The 16,865-nt window shown below is 43.1% G+C and overlaps 1 protein-coding gene across 2 annotated transcripts; it reads right to left on the bottom strand.

Annotated features, from left to right (window-relative positions):
• Positions 1-3,485: 3,485 nt before the first annotated feature.
• RPL9 (ribosomal protein L9) lies at positions 3,486-16,666 on the bottom strand. 2 transcript variants are annotated; one of them, XM_077477626.1, is made up of 8 exons: positions 16,572-16,666; positions 13,964-14,010; positions 13,728-13,843; positions 11,151-11,246; positions 9,925-10,057; positions 6,512-6,592; positions 5,304-5,413; positions 3,486-3,635 (listed from the first exon to the last, which is right to left on the bottom strand). In XM_077477626.1, exons 2-7 carry the CDS (start codon positions 14,007-14,009, stop codon positions 5,307-5,309), a joined length of 579 nt encoding a protein of 192 aa, XP_077333752.1. In that variant the 5' UTR covers position 14,010; positions 16,572-16,666; the 3' UTR covers positions 3,486-3,635; positions 5,304-5,306. The 2 variants fall into 2 exon arrangements, with proteins under 2 accessions (XP_077333752.1, XP_077333751.1); XM_077477625.1 differs by lacking the exons at positions 6,512-6,592; positions 16,572-16,666.
• Positions 16,667-16,865: the final 199 nt, after the last annotated feature.

Below are 16,865 nucleotides of genomic sequence, written 5' to 3'. Positions count from 1 at the left end.
CTTCTTTTTCTCAACTGTTTAGAAACGGGCCCCTTTATAAAGCAGTATTGCTGCCAACAAATTTAAAATGCCACTGCATTTTCATTTACAAATATGCCTTTTACTTCTGAGCCTCCTATCAAAATCTTGACTATACTCTACATCAGGGATATGCAATTAGTGGACCTCCAGCTGTTGCAGAACTACAAGTACCATGAGGCATAGCAAGACTAACAGCCACAAGCATGGCACCCAGAGGCATGATGGGTCTTATAGTTTTGCAACAGCTGGAGGTCCGCTAATTGCATATCCCTGCTCTACATCTATCAGGGAACACCATAATGTTCACTTTATGAAAGACTTTAAACTGCAGGCACAATATAAAGCAAAAATTGGGGTGTACTTGTGACAGAAGTAGCTCTCTCCATTATAAATTAGAGGGTACTGGTAACTAAGGCACCCGTGCCAAGGAGTACTTGAGCAGAGACCCAACACCATTAGGTAAAATTACATTTTAGAAAAAGGTATTTTAACAAAGCTACAAAATACAGATTCAACTCTGAAAATGAAGATAAGTTCAGTGCATGGAAAACATGTTGTAACCTTAATGCCAATTTAGGTTGTGGTTCTCCATAGTTAGCTTGCCCATGGCCCGCAGCAATTCTCTGTTGTGTGGGGGTGTTTGTAAACTCACTCAGACTTTATAGCAATGTGTCTGTTCACCCTTTCATGACTAAGCCTATTTCTGACATTTGGTGTTTACAAGTTCAAATCTGTATTTTTTCAAGAAAATTCGAGCCCCCAAACATTTTTTTTTAGCAGAGAATATAGAGACTAAAATGGCGATTGTTGCAATTTTTACATCACACAGTATTTGTGCAGCAGTGTTTTAAACGCCACTTTTTGGGAAAAAGGACACTTTAAAAAACGAAACAGTAAAGTTAGACCAATTTTTTTGTACAACATGAAAGATATTATGCAGCATAGATACCAAACATGTCCCACTTTATAATTGCACACACTCGTGGAATGGCAACAAACTATGATACTTAAAAATCTCCATAGGGAATGCTTTAATTTTTTTTTTTTTTTACGGTTACCAGGTTTGAGTTAGAGGAGGTCTAGTGCTAGAATTATTGCTGACAATTATGGCGATACCTCACATGTGTGATTTGAACACCGTTTACATATGCAGACACTACTTCTGTATGTGTTTTCTTTGCTGCGTGAGCTTGCGGGGACAAGGGCGCTTTAAAAGCTTTTTTATATTAAGTTGTGTTTAAAAAAAAAAATTTTGATCACTTATTGCTGTCACAGGGAATGTAAACATCCTGTGTGACAGTAATAGGTGGTGACAGGTACTCTTTATGGGAGGGATTGGGGGGTCTAAAACACCTCAAATCCCACCTTTGCCCTTCAAAGTATTCAGATAGCCATTTTTGGCAATTCTGAATACTGTATATATTTTTTTTAAAACCATCACCACTGGCAGCCAAATAATCAGGAAGGGACGATGCTTCAGCGTTTACAATCAGGAGACTGGAAGTTTCAGCTTTGTTCCAGTATGTCCCTAGCTGCCAGAAGCGGCGGATCATTGATCAGGCCTGTGGACAGGAGGCCCTGGAACCGCTCCTCCGGAATAACAACCAAGCAGCTTTTAGGCACATCGGTTGTTATCCCTGGATAGCCAATTGCTTGCTCTAAACGGTACTGGGATGATGCCTGCAGCTGCATAACCCACGGAAGCAGAGTACGCATGGCAGGAAGGGGTTAAGCATTGTCAGATTTAAACTTTTTGGTACCCATATCAATTGGGTATTTTACATGACCATTCATAGTCAGGTTCGAAAAAGAAAAAAAAAAAGGCCATCAAGTTGAGCCAAAAAAAATTTGCACACCCAGCCAGTTGATCCAGAGGAAGGAAAAAACAGCAAGGCAGGCACCAATTTGCTACAGCAGGGGAAAAATTGGCTTCCTGATACCAAAGGGATAAAGGCTATAAAGCTGGGCCAGCAACAGATAATTGCAATGCCTCTCAGAGCAGCAAATGCCATTGAAAGAGCCAAGAGAAGCCCTAGGTTTTTTTCCCCCTCATCTGTGTCATGTCATGGGAGGACTTCCCCTTACTCAGCCAAGCACTGCTACATCTAAAGAATGGCAAGTTTTACAGAGGGGGGAAATTTGTGCTGTGGGCGATTTTTAGTTTACAGGGTGTAGACATTTGCAAGGTAACAGGGCATGTTTGCTTGTTAAGCAAGACATGTTTTAGTTACTTCTGATGTCTGAAATCTAGGTTACATACTGACTTTAAAAATCTGTTACACTTACTTCTGATCACCATATTACTACTGATATCCAAGTTGCTTACTCTGACCCTTGAACTCTAAAGATACAGCCATGAAGCTTACAACAATAAAGATGTCACACTACTAAATCACTGTTCAGATGTGAGGGGTTACCGTATATACTCGAGTATAAGCCGAGATTTTCAGCCTCTTTTTTGAGGCTGAAAGTGCCCCCTCGGCTTATACTCGAGTCGCCGCTGTCTGACTGCTCGATCAGCGTATCGAGCAGACAGACGGCGGACATTAAAATTCAAAAGCCGCGCCTCCTTCTCCGCCTCCGCCTGTGATAGGCGGAACACTGAATTTCCCAGCAGTCAGTGTTCCGCCTATCACGGACATCCGCTCATTCTCATACTACGGACGAGTATGAGAGGATGTCCGTGATAGGCGGAACACAGGCTGCTGGGAAATTGAGTGTTCCGCCTATCACAGGCGGAGGCGGAATTTTGAATTGTAGAATGGCCGCCGAGAAGAGCGGCGATCCATCGGCACGGCACGGGACGGAGGAGGCACGGCACGGGACGGAGGAGGCACGGCACGGGACGGAGGAGGCACGGCACGGGACGGAGGCTTGGGACACAGGTAGGCTGGACACACACACACACAAGGCTGCACGGACACACACACACACACACATACACACACACACAGGGATGGATGGATGGATACACACACACACACAGGGATGGATGGATGGATACACACACACACACACAGGGATGGATGGATGGATGGATACACACACAGGGATGGATGGACGGACACACACACAGGGATGGATGGATGGATGGACACACACACACAGGGATGGATGGACGGACACACACACAGGGATGGACGGACACACACACAGGGATGGACGGACACACAGGGATGGACAGCCATGTCTCACCCTCGGCTTATACACGAGTCAATAAGTTTTCCAGTTTTTTGGGGGTAAATTGGGGGCCTCGGCTTATATTCGGGTCGGCCTATACTCGAGTATATACGGTATATCATTAAATTTACACCTAAAGACCAGGTGAACCTGCAAATGTGCATGAAAAACCAGACAGCCCCATATAACCTTAACCAGTGAATACCTAAAGATTAGCCAAGTGTGCATGAATATTTAGGCAAAGTCAAACTTAGATTTGCTAATCCATTATGATCATTGAGCTGTATGATTACAGAAAGTTTTATTAGGTTAAATCCTAGATTTTTGCACACCATTTTAGAACACATGACCTGCTCTCAAAAAGTAGACAGCACACGTTTTGATAAATGGGCTTTATTAGACATAGCAAAAGATCCAGATTTCTTCAATTTAATCTGTAAAAGAAAACATTTTATATATGTTAGTATTGCATACATGGTGGAAAACAAATTACACACTAAGCCACTATGTTATGGCACACTCCAGCAGATAATGAATTGTCATACTGCAATTTATGCATGTCAATGCCCAACTACAACAGCAAACATCTGCCTTAATGCACTGGGATGTACAGACATTTTTCCTGCTAGATGAGTTGTATCGCCACTTTCTAACCTATTTAACCCTTTTGCAGTTTTTGCACACATTTAAAAAAATGGCAAGCCTGAAGGCAAGTTAAAACCCCAAACATTTACTAAAAAGCAGAAAGCCTGAATACCGTATATACTTGAGTATAAGCCGAGGCACCTGATTCTACCACAAAAAAAAAAAACTGGGAAAACGTATTGACTCTAGTATAAGCCTAGGGTGGGAAATGCAGCCACTACTGGGTAAACACCCATCCGCAGCTGTGTCACAGTCTGTTCGGCAGCTTACACTAACAAAGCCCCACCTCCTCCTCAACCATGATAGATGGAACACAGTTTCCCAGCATGGTATCAGTGTGCTGTCTATCACAGAAGAGAAGGCAGGGCTTTGTTACAGTGGACAGCCACTGAACAGACTGCATGACACAGGAGACACCCGCTGTTTTTATAATCAAAGGTACAGCTGTAGATGGCCTTAGTGAGGATGATCCCTCACTGGAGTATAAGTCAAGGGGGCATTTTTCAGCATAAAAAAAGTGCAGAATAAGTCGGCTTATACTAGTATATATGGTAAGTGATGGTTTCAAATTTTTTAATCACAGTATCATCACAATAGTTTAGGAGTTCAGTCAAACAATACATTGAGCATTTGAGCTTAGCACGATATCTAGAAGGGCTCTCATTCTACTGCAATCACCCCTGCTTGGCTACAATTTAGTCCAATACCAGGCAGTCCAAAGATTGCTCACCCCTTATGATTGACAGACTGGAGAGGCAGAGAGTTGGTAGGCATGTTGGTCCAGGAAGCAAGTGATATCAAATCTCCGCCTCCCCAGTTAGGAGACTTGGGTAATATGCAATGGTCATAAGTACATTCCATGGCGCTAGCAAGTTTGCTCTGAGACAGATTGAGGCTTACAACCCCTAAATATTTTAGGTCAGACAAATGCATTGCCCAATTATTTGGTAAAACAAAGCAAGATTGCGCAAAAAAAAAAAAAAATATAAAAAGACACCAAACATGACCAGCTTTAAAACTGCATGCTCCCATGAATTGACATACTTCAGTACCCAAAAATTTCCATAGGCAACACTTAAAGTTCCTACGGGTCTTCTTCCAACGTTTTTATTCACATAATCACAGAGGGGACCAAATGCCCCTTATGTGATTACAATTTGCTATAACAGGTTCTTACAACAAAACATCAGGGGTTTTAGACCCCTGATGTCTCACCAGCCATCCACTGAAACGGATTCATGCACAGATTTCATCCGTGTTCATCCTAGATAGGGGGATATCAAAACACAAGTTTTTGAATTTCCCCTACCCAGCAGCACCCACCATGGAGGGTCCTGGGCTTGCACCAGGGATCGGTGGTAGCAATCAGTTGGCACACAGCCACTAGGTCCCTTCCACCTTAACACCAACAGTTAGCTTGTTAGATTTACACACAATTTAGAGATAAATTAACAAACCTTTTACTCTTCAAGCTGCTGGACTGTTCCTTTTTCTGAGACATAGATACCGTCCAAGAATTTTCGGATATCCTTGTTCTTTACTGTGGTGGCTTGTTGGATCAATGCAGCTAAGAAAAAAAGGCAGTAAAAAATGTAACAACTTCTGATCACCTTTTTTTTGCATGACAAACTATTACAATAAATTTTAAAGAGTTATACGTTGTGCAGAGCAGAAAATATAAATGAGAATACACCAATATCACAGTAAATATTTTAGACCAAAAAAAGCTGAAAATCAAGCCGATCTTTGACCAAAATTCCATAATTATGAAACTAGCCCGATTCCACATTTACACCCAATGTTTTAAACCCACGGTGTTCAAACTTTCTAAACAAAGGGCCAGTCCTTCGGAGTGTAGTGGGGCCAGACTGTAGCCAATGAGTAAAAAAATGCCCATTAATCAATGGGCATATAGAATGTCTTCGGCTCGGTGGTCAGTAGGAATACTGCAATAGTGCCCAATCATTGGTACAAGATGAAGAAACTGCCTCATTGTTGATAGTGGAAGGATTAGTTCTCCATATCAGTGGGAAGAACAGTGTCCCAAGGGTCAGATAAAATGGTAAGCAAAGACACAGATCTGGCCAGCAGGCCGCATTTTGGAGTCCACTGTTCTAAACAATGGTTCCAGAATTTAAAGAAGGTCCAAATTAAAAGGATCATAGCAAATCACAGCTGGGTAGGACCCCAATAATTCAGAACTTTAAATCACAAATTTGAAAAAAAAGGGGGGCCGATGTTGGCTTCTTAGAAAATACTAGTTGCCTGGCTGACTCAAGTACTTGCCTCACAGAGCAACATAAATCCTCATTGTCAGTGACAGTACTAAACAGCAGCCACAGAGCTAACATTCTCCATAAGGATAAAATCAGCAATGGCAGCCTCCATTAAATTCTCATAAGTCACTGCAGGGGGGTCATGTATTTTAAATGTTGAGTCCCATAATTTAGCTACAAACAAAACTAGAAAAGGCTGTCAATGTTTTGTTTGGGTACAGCATCGTACTACCACGCAATTGTCAGTTAAAGCAATGCAGTGCTGTATCGCAAAAAATGGCCTGTCATTGAGTAGCCAACTCTGGGGCTGAAGCAGTAAAGCAAACGTTTGCTTCAGAGCTTTGGATTTTCAGAGGTTAGCTCATTAACATTAATCTAAGGTAACATACCAGAGTTTGAAACAAGCTCAATGTCATTGCCTTCCAGGATCAGCTCATCTTTCTGGGCTTGAGACACAGCACAAACGACACCTGCAAACAGATAATGACATTCAGCCTCTGTCAGCAAGCAACACAATACATTCAAATATCAAAGGAATTTGTCATCAATTGCTTTCTATCAAAAGAACGTTTTAGTATTTATGTTAAAAAGTTTCACCTAGTTATCCAATCCTAAGACTTTTTTAGAATATAGTTTCTCAATAAGTTGTCCTCTCAAAGAAATCAAAGCACACAGACAGCCTATGGTAGCTTTATAAGAGAACCTGTCACTTATAGAAACCTAGTACCAATGTTCAAAAGTTGTTGGGGACAGAAGATGGCATGTTTCCCTCAAATTAAATGACCTGGAATAAGAAAGCAGCCAGTGAAGTTTCTCAATTTGAATACTTGTTCTTAGTTACCTAATAATCAGAAAAGTGAATGAGCTTGCAATCAGAATCACAGCTCCAATGTTTGGTTTATCTGATTTAGAAAGGATCATGCAATTTAGGATTCAGATAAAATAAAGATACAAATGCATATATGCAGGATCAAAACTTGCCAGGTTTTCAAACCAATTGCTTGTCAGTAGTATTTCTAGACTGCCATAATCTGCATAGCAAAGCCAATTTTATTGCAAAGACCAATTAAAGTGGTTGTAAACCCTTACAAACCACTTTGACCTACAGGTAAGCCTAGATTAAGGCTTACCTGTAGGTTCAAGCAATCTCCTAAACCTATATGGTTTAGGAGATATTTGCCCGAAAACGGGCACCGCTGTCTACGGCGCATGCGCCGTAGACAGCGGCGCGCAGGCGCACTGAGCTCGGCATTTCCAAGAATGGAGCTGTCGCGCGTGTCGACTCCTGTGCGCATGCGCGGGAGTGACGTCATCGCGGCTTCGCCGAATGACAGCGGCAGAGCTGCGAGACACCACCAAGATGGATGCGGCGGACTACAGGGGACAGCGGCGACTTCGCTGGCTCCTGTGTCAGGTAAGTGACACATAATGGGCTACTATGAGATGCATAGTAGTCCATTATGCTTTGCCTTTGCAGGGAATGAAAGAGGACATAAACCCATCAGGGTTTACTTCCTCTTTAAAGAGGAAGTAAACCCTGATGGGTTTTACTTCCCATTTCCCTGCAAAGGTAAATTCTAATGTGCTGCTATGCATCGCATAGTAGCCCATTATGTGTCACTTACCTGAAACCAAAACCTGCGATAGCCCCAATTTCCTCGCCTCCTTGAAGCGTCCATCTTTCACCCTCTTATTTCTGGGTATCGCAGCTTTGGCGCTGTGATTAGCCAGAGCCACGACGACATCACTCCTGCGCATGTACGCGGGAGCTGCCAGTCAAAGCACGATCGCAGTTTCTACAATATGCCTGACCGTAGACAGTCTTTTGCAAATATCTTCTAAACCGTAGAGGTTTAGGAGATATTTTGAAGCACCTACAGACAAACGTTAATCTAGGCTTACTTGTAGGTAAACCCTTTACAACCACTTTAAGCAGTAAAAGATGACAGCCCAAGAGCTTGGACCAAACAAGCCAGCATTGGCAGTTCCCACATTTTTCTATCCCAACGAATTCCCTTTAGGCTGGGTTCACACCATCACCGCATGCAGCTCACAGCAGGGGTCTGTTGCGTCCTGGTACATAGTTACAGGTTTAATTTCAGCCCACGTTTTGGGCTGAATTTGGACCTGAAATTGACCAGAAGACAGGGCTCCTGTGCAAACTTGCACAGGAGCCACAGCAGAGATATGTGAACCGGCTCCATAGAGAGGCAGTCAAAATCTCCTGCTATTGCAAATTGGATGTGAACGCAGGCTCAGTATCAAACTATTTCCAATTTCAAAAACCAAAGCAAAAACCAAGCCCCAAACCTCCAAAATTGGGCTGAGTGACCAGATTGACTTCAGAAAGATTTGCATAACATATTTGGCATTTATTGTAGCTTCAGAAACTGTAGAGAAACAAATCTTCAAAATGTTGAAAACTGGCACTGAATTCATTTTCCATGGCCACAGGGACCAATGTAAGCACTAGCAACTGCAATCTGTTAGAAACTGTCAACACTCCGTTGTGACCTGAGGATGAACTACTTCGAGAGATAGTTTTTACTGCTTGTTAATATGCAAAAAGGGTCCATTGTCTGGAAACAAGTGCAATTTTAAATAATCTTAAAAGTAGAACTATAGGCAAAACTTAATTTTGGATAAAAGGAGGGTATAACCCCTGTACTATTTTTTTTTTTACCATATATGTCCATTGGGGAGATTTCACTTCACTTGTCCCATAGCCAAAACAGGAAGTGAGAATTAAAGGAATCTCTTGCGGACCCCCAGATCACCAGAACTAGTGCCCTCGTTGGAAGATTTCCCCTCATCTGGGGACAACCCAAAAAGTGTTTTTTTTTACTTTCGCCTTCAATGATAATGGTACACAGGACACAGTGAATCTTTCTAATGGGAACAGAGCAAAAACTGGCAGGTGTTCCAATCCCTCTCCACTATCCAAATGCAAAAATCAAGTTTTGCCTTTAGTTATACTTTAACAAGTTAAAACTGTTAGAAAAGCTGGCATTTTGATTTCTGCAGTCAGCATTTATTGCTAGCAAAAAAAAACAAAAAAAAAAAACTTGAGTATTTAAATGTTCTGAAACCAGAAGTCCTGTGATCAGACAGCCCTATAGCTGATCAGATAATATACATTTGAAGCTCTCAGCCTGCTTCACAAAACAGCCACAAGCTCATTTTACCCACTTCAAAGCCAGGATGTACAATACATCCATAGGAGCTCAACTAGTTAAAGTAGTGCACCAAGATTCCAACCAGCGTTGTCAGCCCTGCTTGGATTCTCCTCTGCAGACTAAACCTGTCATAGTTCAAAATGAGGGGGATTTCAGTTTAGCTGGTGAAACTCAAGCAGCACTTCTTGGGATTTCAAGGCCGCAGAAGTATTAATTTCAATGGGTGATCAATATTTTACTCTGCAGCATCCCACACATTCTCTAGCTTCATCCGGTATGTAGGCTACTCCTACCATAAAACCAGATGCATCCTTCAGCACAAGGCAATGAGGGGTTCACTTTCATGAACTCCAACAGAGTAAAACCTTGCATATACTTCTCGTTTAGATATGATAACAGGTACACTTTATGTTAAAAGTGCACAGCTCGACAGACCTACTTAATGTGTTACCCAACGTTCCAAGATGACTCAAAATAAGGCCCTATTAAAGCTTCATTGTCAAATGCTTGACAAAGTCATCATTCATCAATACAGCTGTTCTGACAATTGTATTTCAGAAATGAGTTAACACATGAAACAAGTCTATATAAAAAAAATTTCCATCAGGAGAAGCGACCTCACATACCTTGTCTCATACGTACTCTGCGGATGTATTTTTCACCCAAGAAGTTCCTGATCTCCACCAGTGACCCAGTCTCCTGAATAACTACGTTAATGGGAAAGTGAGCATACACCGATCTCATCTTGTAACGAAAACCCTGAGCAAAAAAAAATAAAAAATATTACGTTAAGCTGTATTTATAGTAAGTGCTAGGAGCATATTACATCTTACAAGCACAACATATAGCTTTTGCATTATGCGTAATTTCATTTTCAGAGGTTCACCTGAATATTTCTAAAAAGCTGCTCTCCCTCCCTGTACTTTTCTATACTAGAGCTACCATAAACTCTAAAGTTAGAGGAAGTCCAGCCTGGGTGAAAAAAAAAAATATTAAGTCGGCAGCTACAAATAATGTCGGCATCCCAGCTGAACTTCGGACAGACTCCCAGGTGCTGCCACCGCCATTCCTTGTAAGGGAACCAGGCAGTGAAGCCTTTTAGGCTTCACTGATGGTACCCTACTGTGCATAGCACACTGCGCTAACTGGCCTTGTGGCAGGCCGAACTGCCAGGAGACCAAGCGGCAGCCCGTCTCCTGGAAGTGAGGAAGGTTACCTTTCAAAAACAGGCCACCCTCTGAAAGGTGGCAAAAGCGGGGGGGCGTAAAAGTGGATGTTCCACTTTTGGATGTAGCTTCACTTTATAACAGGTGGTCTAACTATTAGAACTGTGCATCTTTATAGTGGTATTAAAAGGTTCGGGGAGAAGAAAAAATAAAAAAAAATAAAAGCTTACCTGCTCTGTGCAATAGTTTTGCACAGAGCAGCCCCAAGCTTCCGTTTCTTTGGCCCCACAACAGGGGCACTTGCATATACTTGCCCCAGAGACCCCCTGGTTGGGATTGACTGCAGGAGCCAATAGCTTCTGTTGCTGTCTGAGCTACTGAAGACTAAGAGCCGAGAGTCTGCTAAAGTATAAGAGCTGCATGAAGGCGGCTTTTTAACTTAATGCAGAAAACATGAAGGTAAAAACCCTTCAGCCTTTAGAACCACTTTAATCCATTTCAAGTTTCTCCATTACAGCATTGACAGCCTGTTCCCTCTGCTACTGACTTCACTTTGCCACTCTCCCACATCTACTGAATGTTCTGCTAGATTCAGATTGTTCCACTCAAATTTATCTACATATGTTCAGGTACAGAAGGGGGATGCAGAATACTATATAGCTACATAATTCTAAAAATAAACTTACCAGTGTGACTCCCTTGATCATGTTTTGCACATGGCTGCAGATTGTGCGCACTGTGGCCAGCTCCTTTCTGTTACCCCACCATTTGTCAACAAGGAGCTGCAAGAAACACAAGCACTGAACATAGTAACACATTTAAATCATCCTTGGGACAAATAATTCATCCCTGGAATTAAGCACACTACTACACAACCTTACAAATTCAAGCAATACAAAAATCTAGAAATCTACAAGTACGAAAACTCCCCACCCTCCTAAAACATCCCACATGAGATCTTAACCAGAAATCCAAGTAAAATGTTTATTAATCTGCAGTGTAAAAAGTTAACTCAAAGGGGGTTTATATCACATTGCTGAAATTCTCTATTCAGACCAGATCATACAGCTCACACATTCAGCCTGCTGCAGCTTTCATACAAAGAGGCTACACTGTATGCATCTCTCCCCTTGTTCATTTCCCAGCTCATATGCTTAAACCATTTGCAAAACACAGGGCATTTTGAGTATGGACAAGGGAGGAGAAAGCCTTTTCCAAATTGAAGCAGAACGGTAAAATAAATTTAAATTACATTAAAGCACAAGTTCACCTTTAGAAGCCCGTTACACCCCAATAGGGGTGTAACGTAACAGGCATCTAGTCTGCCGCCTCTAGTTCGCCCCACTCACGGTCACTTAAATTGGCACTGCTGTGTGGGACTCTGCCCACACAGCCACATCATTCCGTTTGCTGTGAATAAATGAACTACAACTACAGTCATCCGGAGCAGCAGACTGCTTGTAGTTATCGATAAACTATGAGGGTCCTGGTGAGCACTCCTGGGATTCTTCCTGCTCTTCAGTAACTGTCTGCCCATACCGGAGACATGGGCAGACAGCTGACTTGGCGTCTCGCTCCTAGCACTACACCTGCTGCTTATTGCAGGTATGCTGCTTTACAGGCTGCCAGGAAAAAAAAAAAATGTACCTGTGTATTTTTGGAAAGGTGAACATATCGTGAAGTTTAAATTAGAAAAATCACTTCCACTCACCTTAATCCTTAATGAGGATACGGATCTAGTGCACATATACAAGGATGCGTATGCATGTTATTTAAGACATATGGCACCGCAACAGGCTAGTGTGAGCTGGCCCTTAAAGCAGTTGTACACCCCCGCTTGGTGATTTTTTTACCTATAAGCCTAGAGGCTTACTTGTAGGTAAAATTAATAGCTCCTAAACCTCCACGGTGTAGGAGATATTCACCCTGCATGCAGCCACTGACGTGAGCAGCGCATGCGCTCTGAAGGTCAGGCGTATCCTGCCAGAACTTCAGGAGCTCCTTGCCGGAACAGAGGGCTCCTGCTGCCATCGTTACTGCTCTGGCCACTCAGCACCAGCACACCCAGAGGGAACATATAAGCCCCTCAGCGGTGACTTTGTTCTAATGTATTTCATAATGTGCTAGTAAGCAATGCATACTAGCACATTATGCCGTTTTAAAGTGTTTGTCAATCCTAAGAATAAACCCTGCTGAGCTGCGTTATCCACCAACCGCTTCCCCTTAAGCTGAAATAGGCAACAGATGAGGGTGTTTATATGCCATGGTAGCAATGTTTTGCGCCTGTGGCAAAATCTAAATGCATTGATTGGCGGGTGGAAATACCAAACGCAACACATTCAGATGAACGGAAAAGTGCAACAAATGCAGTTTATCAGCAAAATGAGGTCCAAAAATACGCAGTGAGTAGTCACATCACTTCCTCTCAATCAACTGTGAAGCACTACCTGAATGCAGATTATGCTTTAGAGGAAATGTGTATAATATACCCTAAAGCAATCAAGTGGCTCTACAGCAGGGGTCTCAAACTGGTGGCCCTCCAGCTGTTGCAAAACTACAAGTCCCATGAATCATTGCAAGGACAGTTACAAGCACAACTCCCACAGGCAGAGGCATGATGGGACTTGTTTCGCAACAGCTGGAGGGCTGATAGTTTGAGACCCCTGCTCTACAGCCTTCACTTACTGAAAAGCCAGAAGTCCAATGAATATATATATAAAAAAAGTACAAAGCTCACATCTGTAACTAAGCACGAGTTTAACCACTTGAAATTCAGGCTGTATATAAAATGACCCATGGATAGCAAAAGGATGTAAACATTCTCCTATAACCAGCGAGCACCCTCAGATTATACACAGGGATGAAACAAATCTCTACACAAGTTGTATATGTATATTCTGCAGTCTTTCCCTTTCTACACTCTTGATAAAGTGCAGATCATGTTAGAAATCTTTTTTCCTATTCCAGCAGTGGGTGTGGAGTATGGGCATTCACTGAGCTGATTAGAGAAAAGGCACCCCCCACCCTACATAAGCAGCGTAATGAACGAACATGCAGAGCTGTACTGTGAATAAACAAGCTCTCGTCTCATTTCTAAGCTCCCTCCTGCTTCTCAAGTGACTCTGCTGATAAGAGGAACAGAGCAGCAGGAATACACAGCACTTGGAGCTTTAGAGCATTAAACACGATACATGTGCCTAGGTCAGATTTCATGAATCGGCCACTAAGTCACCTACAACAAAATCACAAAATGCAGCACTTACCCTCTTTTTCTTCTTGCCCAATAGACACAGCTCTACATTTATGTGGTTGAAGTTCTTCCTCAGAGTTCCTCTGGGCCCCTTCACAGTTACGGTGCGGCCCTTCAAGGAAATGGCAACTGTTAAGAAAACAAAATTGTCAGAGCAAAATCAAACCCAAACAGAATAAGCACCGTTACACAAGTGTTCTAAATCCAGTGCAGCCAAGCAAGATCAGCATTGCTACCCAAGACACCTACCCTTGTCAGGGATGTCGACAGTCTGGTTGCTGAGAATGGTCTTCATTCTGTAGGGAGAAAAAAAAAACTATTGGTAAAAGGATAACTACAGACCGGCATATTGCTAAAACACAGCCTTTACTTTTCTGCAGGAAATAGCTAAAAGCCAAGTTTCACAATGCAACAGCCTGGTGAAATGTAAAACTCCTTCAAGGGACCTCTAAACTACTCTACACTCAGTGTGCCCTGAACGCAGAGTGCATTGCGCATGCAGATGTCATTGGCTGCAGCTGATGTGACTATTGAACAGTGCCAGTTCAGACGATCACAGTACCTACAGGTAAGACATAAGCTAACCTGCAGGTACAAAATTAAAGAGATTTTAAAGCTCAGATCTTGCTCCTACTCCCTGACTGACAATTTTGTAAACTTTTTTTCTGGGGAGCGGGTATCTGTGGCTAGTACCCGTTCCAACTTAAGTGAGCCAAGTGCATAACCCCCCACCACAATAACCCTCCTTGGACGGGTCCCAGGAGGCTGCAGGACCATTCAGAAAGGGCAGTGTGTCCCAAGCATGAGCAGTATAGTAACAAATGAGCCAGCAGGAAGTCACAGCCAGCTTCCCAAACAAAACAGTGATGTCTGGGCCCCAAAGACCAGAAAACAACCACCCCATGTCTAAATTGGGACGATGGCATCTTATTTAAACTAATCTCTTGAGGCTCTTTCACAACTAACCACCCCAAGTGATGAGTGCTGCATCCCTGGATTGCTTAAAGTGGAACTATAACCACCCAAGCGCCAGCGATACTGTGTTCTGGAACTTCTTGCACAGACACTGACATCTTTGGCCGGCCAGCTTCCAGTTCTCGATTGCTGGCCACTTTCATTGGCTGGGCAAGGAGAACATCACTCCCTTGCATGTGCTGGAGTTCAGTGAGAGTCGGCATTACCTAAATTATGCAGTGAGTTGCACAGCATATTGTACAGGGGCGAACAAGCAGGTAAGTAATTTTAATGTAGAAGACATAAAACATGTCTCTTCTACATTAAAATTCCTGCTTGTGCGCAGTTTTATTTTTGGCTTAAAGTCCAACTTTATTAAGCTAACTTTTCAATACTGCTTTTTTTTTTCTTCAAACTTTTAAGGCAATAGCATCGTGCCCAAGTATGCATTGCATACTTGCACATTATGTGAAACTTACCTTAGAATGGTGGCCTCCACGGGCACGTTTTCACCTCGGAAGAGGCTTCCATCTTGACCAAGTCTCCTGTCTGCGGATTCAAGCTGTGCGAGTGGTCGGAGCCACAATGACGTCACTTTTCTGCAGGGAAGCTGCCATTTAAGGCACAGGTATGCCGTTCCTTCAGAATGCATGCACTGTCTGCATCTACAGTAAATATCTCCTGAATGGCACATGTTTAGGAGATATTTACAGTACCTATAACTAAGCCTATAATAAGGCTTACCTATAAGTAAAAAAACTAGGGGAGTTTACTCTTTAAATGTCAGCAGCTACAGTGTTTGTGGACACTGACTTTTTAAAGCGGCTTTAATCTCACTCAAGTTTTTTAATATCACTTTAAAGTAGCATTGAAGCTTCCCTTGTGTTAATGTATTCACCAACACTACATCATACAGCATCAACTATTTAAGATAATAACTCCCTGACCTTACTTTTTGTTGTCACTTGCGCCTTACACATCAGTGCTCCTAGCTGGAACTTCCAGATAGCAAAGGTGTGTTGCATAGGTAACACAGCTGCACACTGACAATACTTGAGCCCTCACCTCTATTGATAGTGTGACCCATGTACACCCCCCCCATACATCAGCTGTCTATGCGATCCCTTCCAGCACTTGCATGCCCAGCCCCAGGTTGAAGATTGCACACCCTAGTCCCATGACTAAACCATTGCCATAATGGCAAGGCACATGCATGCCCTGTCACCAACTGAAATGTGGCTCCATGGTGGATAGTGGAGTCACCCAAGATGGAAAACCCAAGATGGAAAACCCAAGGCAAGAAAGCTCCAAGAATTCACAAGTGACAGCTGCAGTCAGAGAACAAAGAGAGCGCGCTATACACTGAGGGTATAAGTATTTTGGGGCAATGTAATCAAATCTGACACATCCATGGAACAATCCTACAAAGGAGGTAGAATAATAATCCATCTAATAAAACTAGTAGTAGCACCAGAGCCCCATGGCATGTGGTTTGTAGAGCTGGCACAGAACTGCATGATATTGATCATAAAGATTAGTGTGGAGGAAGGAATGGAGACCTCTGATAGCTGGCAATACCCCACTACTCACTGTTACATCACCCCTAGGCAGGGCAGCTGGGGACACCAGGACACCCAGCAGCACCATAGCAGAGAACGGTCTATACTCTATATAGACAGACTGCACACACAGCCCTCCGCCATCTGTAGGCCCGGGTGGGAAGAGGACTGGGTGGCTTCTATACACAACACACAAGGCCCGCCTCAGCCCCATACCCGCTCCGTCCTCCTCCACACACCGTGCGCTCTATGCTGTACACCCTCGCGGGCTCTGCTGAGGCCCCATACACAAGGATGGAGGCGGATTTCCCTCTCTTCCTCTACAGACACCGCCATCTCCTTACCTCGCTGCTGACGGGGAAAGGGAAGGGGCGTGTCGTCATCACGTTTTTATACAGCCGGCGACGTACAGCCTCCAAAGCTTCTTCCAGGCAGGACTCTATAACGCAGCCGTAATCAGTCGATTATCGATCAGATGTTTAGAATCTGAATTGCCAACAGCTTGAATATTTTAACCACGGGGCTGCAGGCTATAGAGGTTCTGGTATGTGTCTGGCTATAAAAGAAACACAAAACGCGTCGATTCTACCTGTATAAAGGTTATAAAAGCGGCCACAGGGTAATCACCAACTACGGCT

The sequence above is a fragment of the Lithobates pipiens genome, unplaced genomic scaffold (assembly GCF_037356315.1).
Source record: "Lithobates pipiens isolate NorthernLeopardFrog02 unplaced genomic scaffold, aLitPip1_a1.2 Scaffold_13, whole genome shotgun sequence".
Lineage (NCBI taxonomy): Eukaryota > Metazoa > Chordata > Amphibia > Anura > Ranidae > Lithobates > Lithobates pipiens.
Note: the sequence above shows the minus strand (reverse complement) of the source record. Positions and strands in the feature narration are given on the sequence as shown.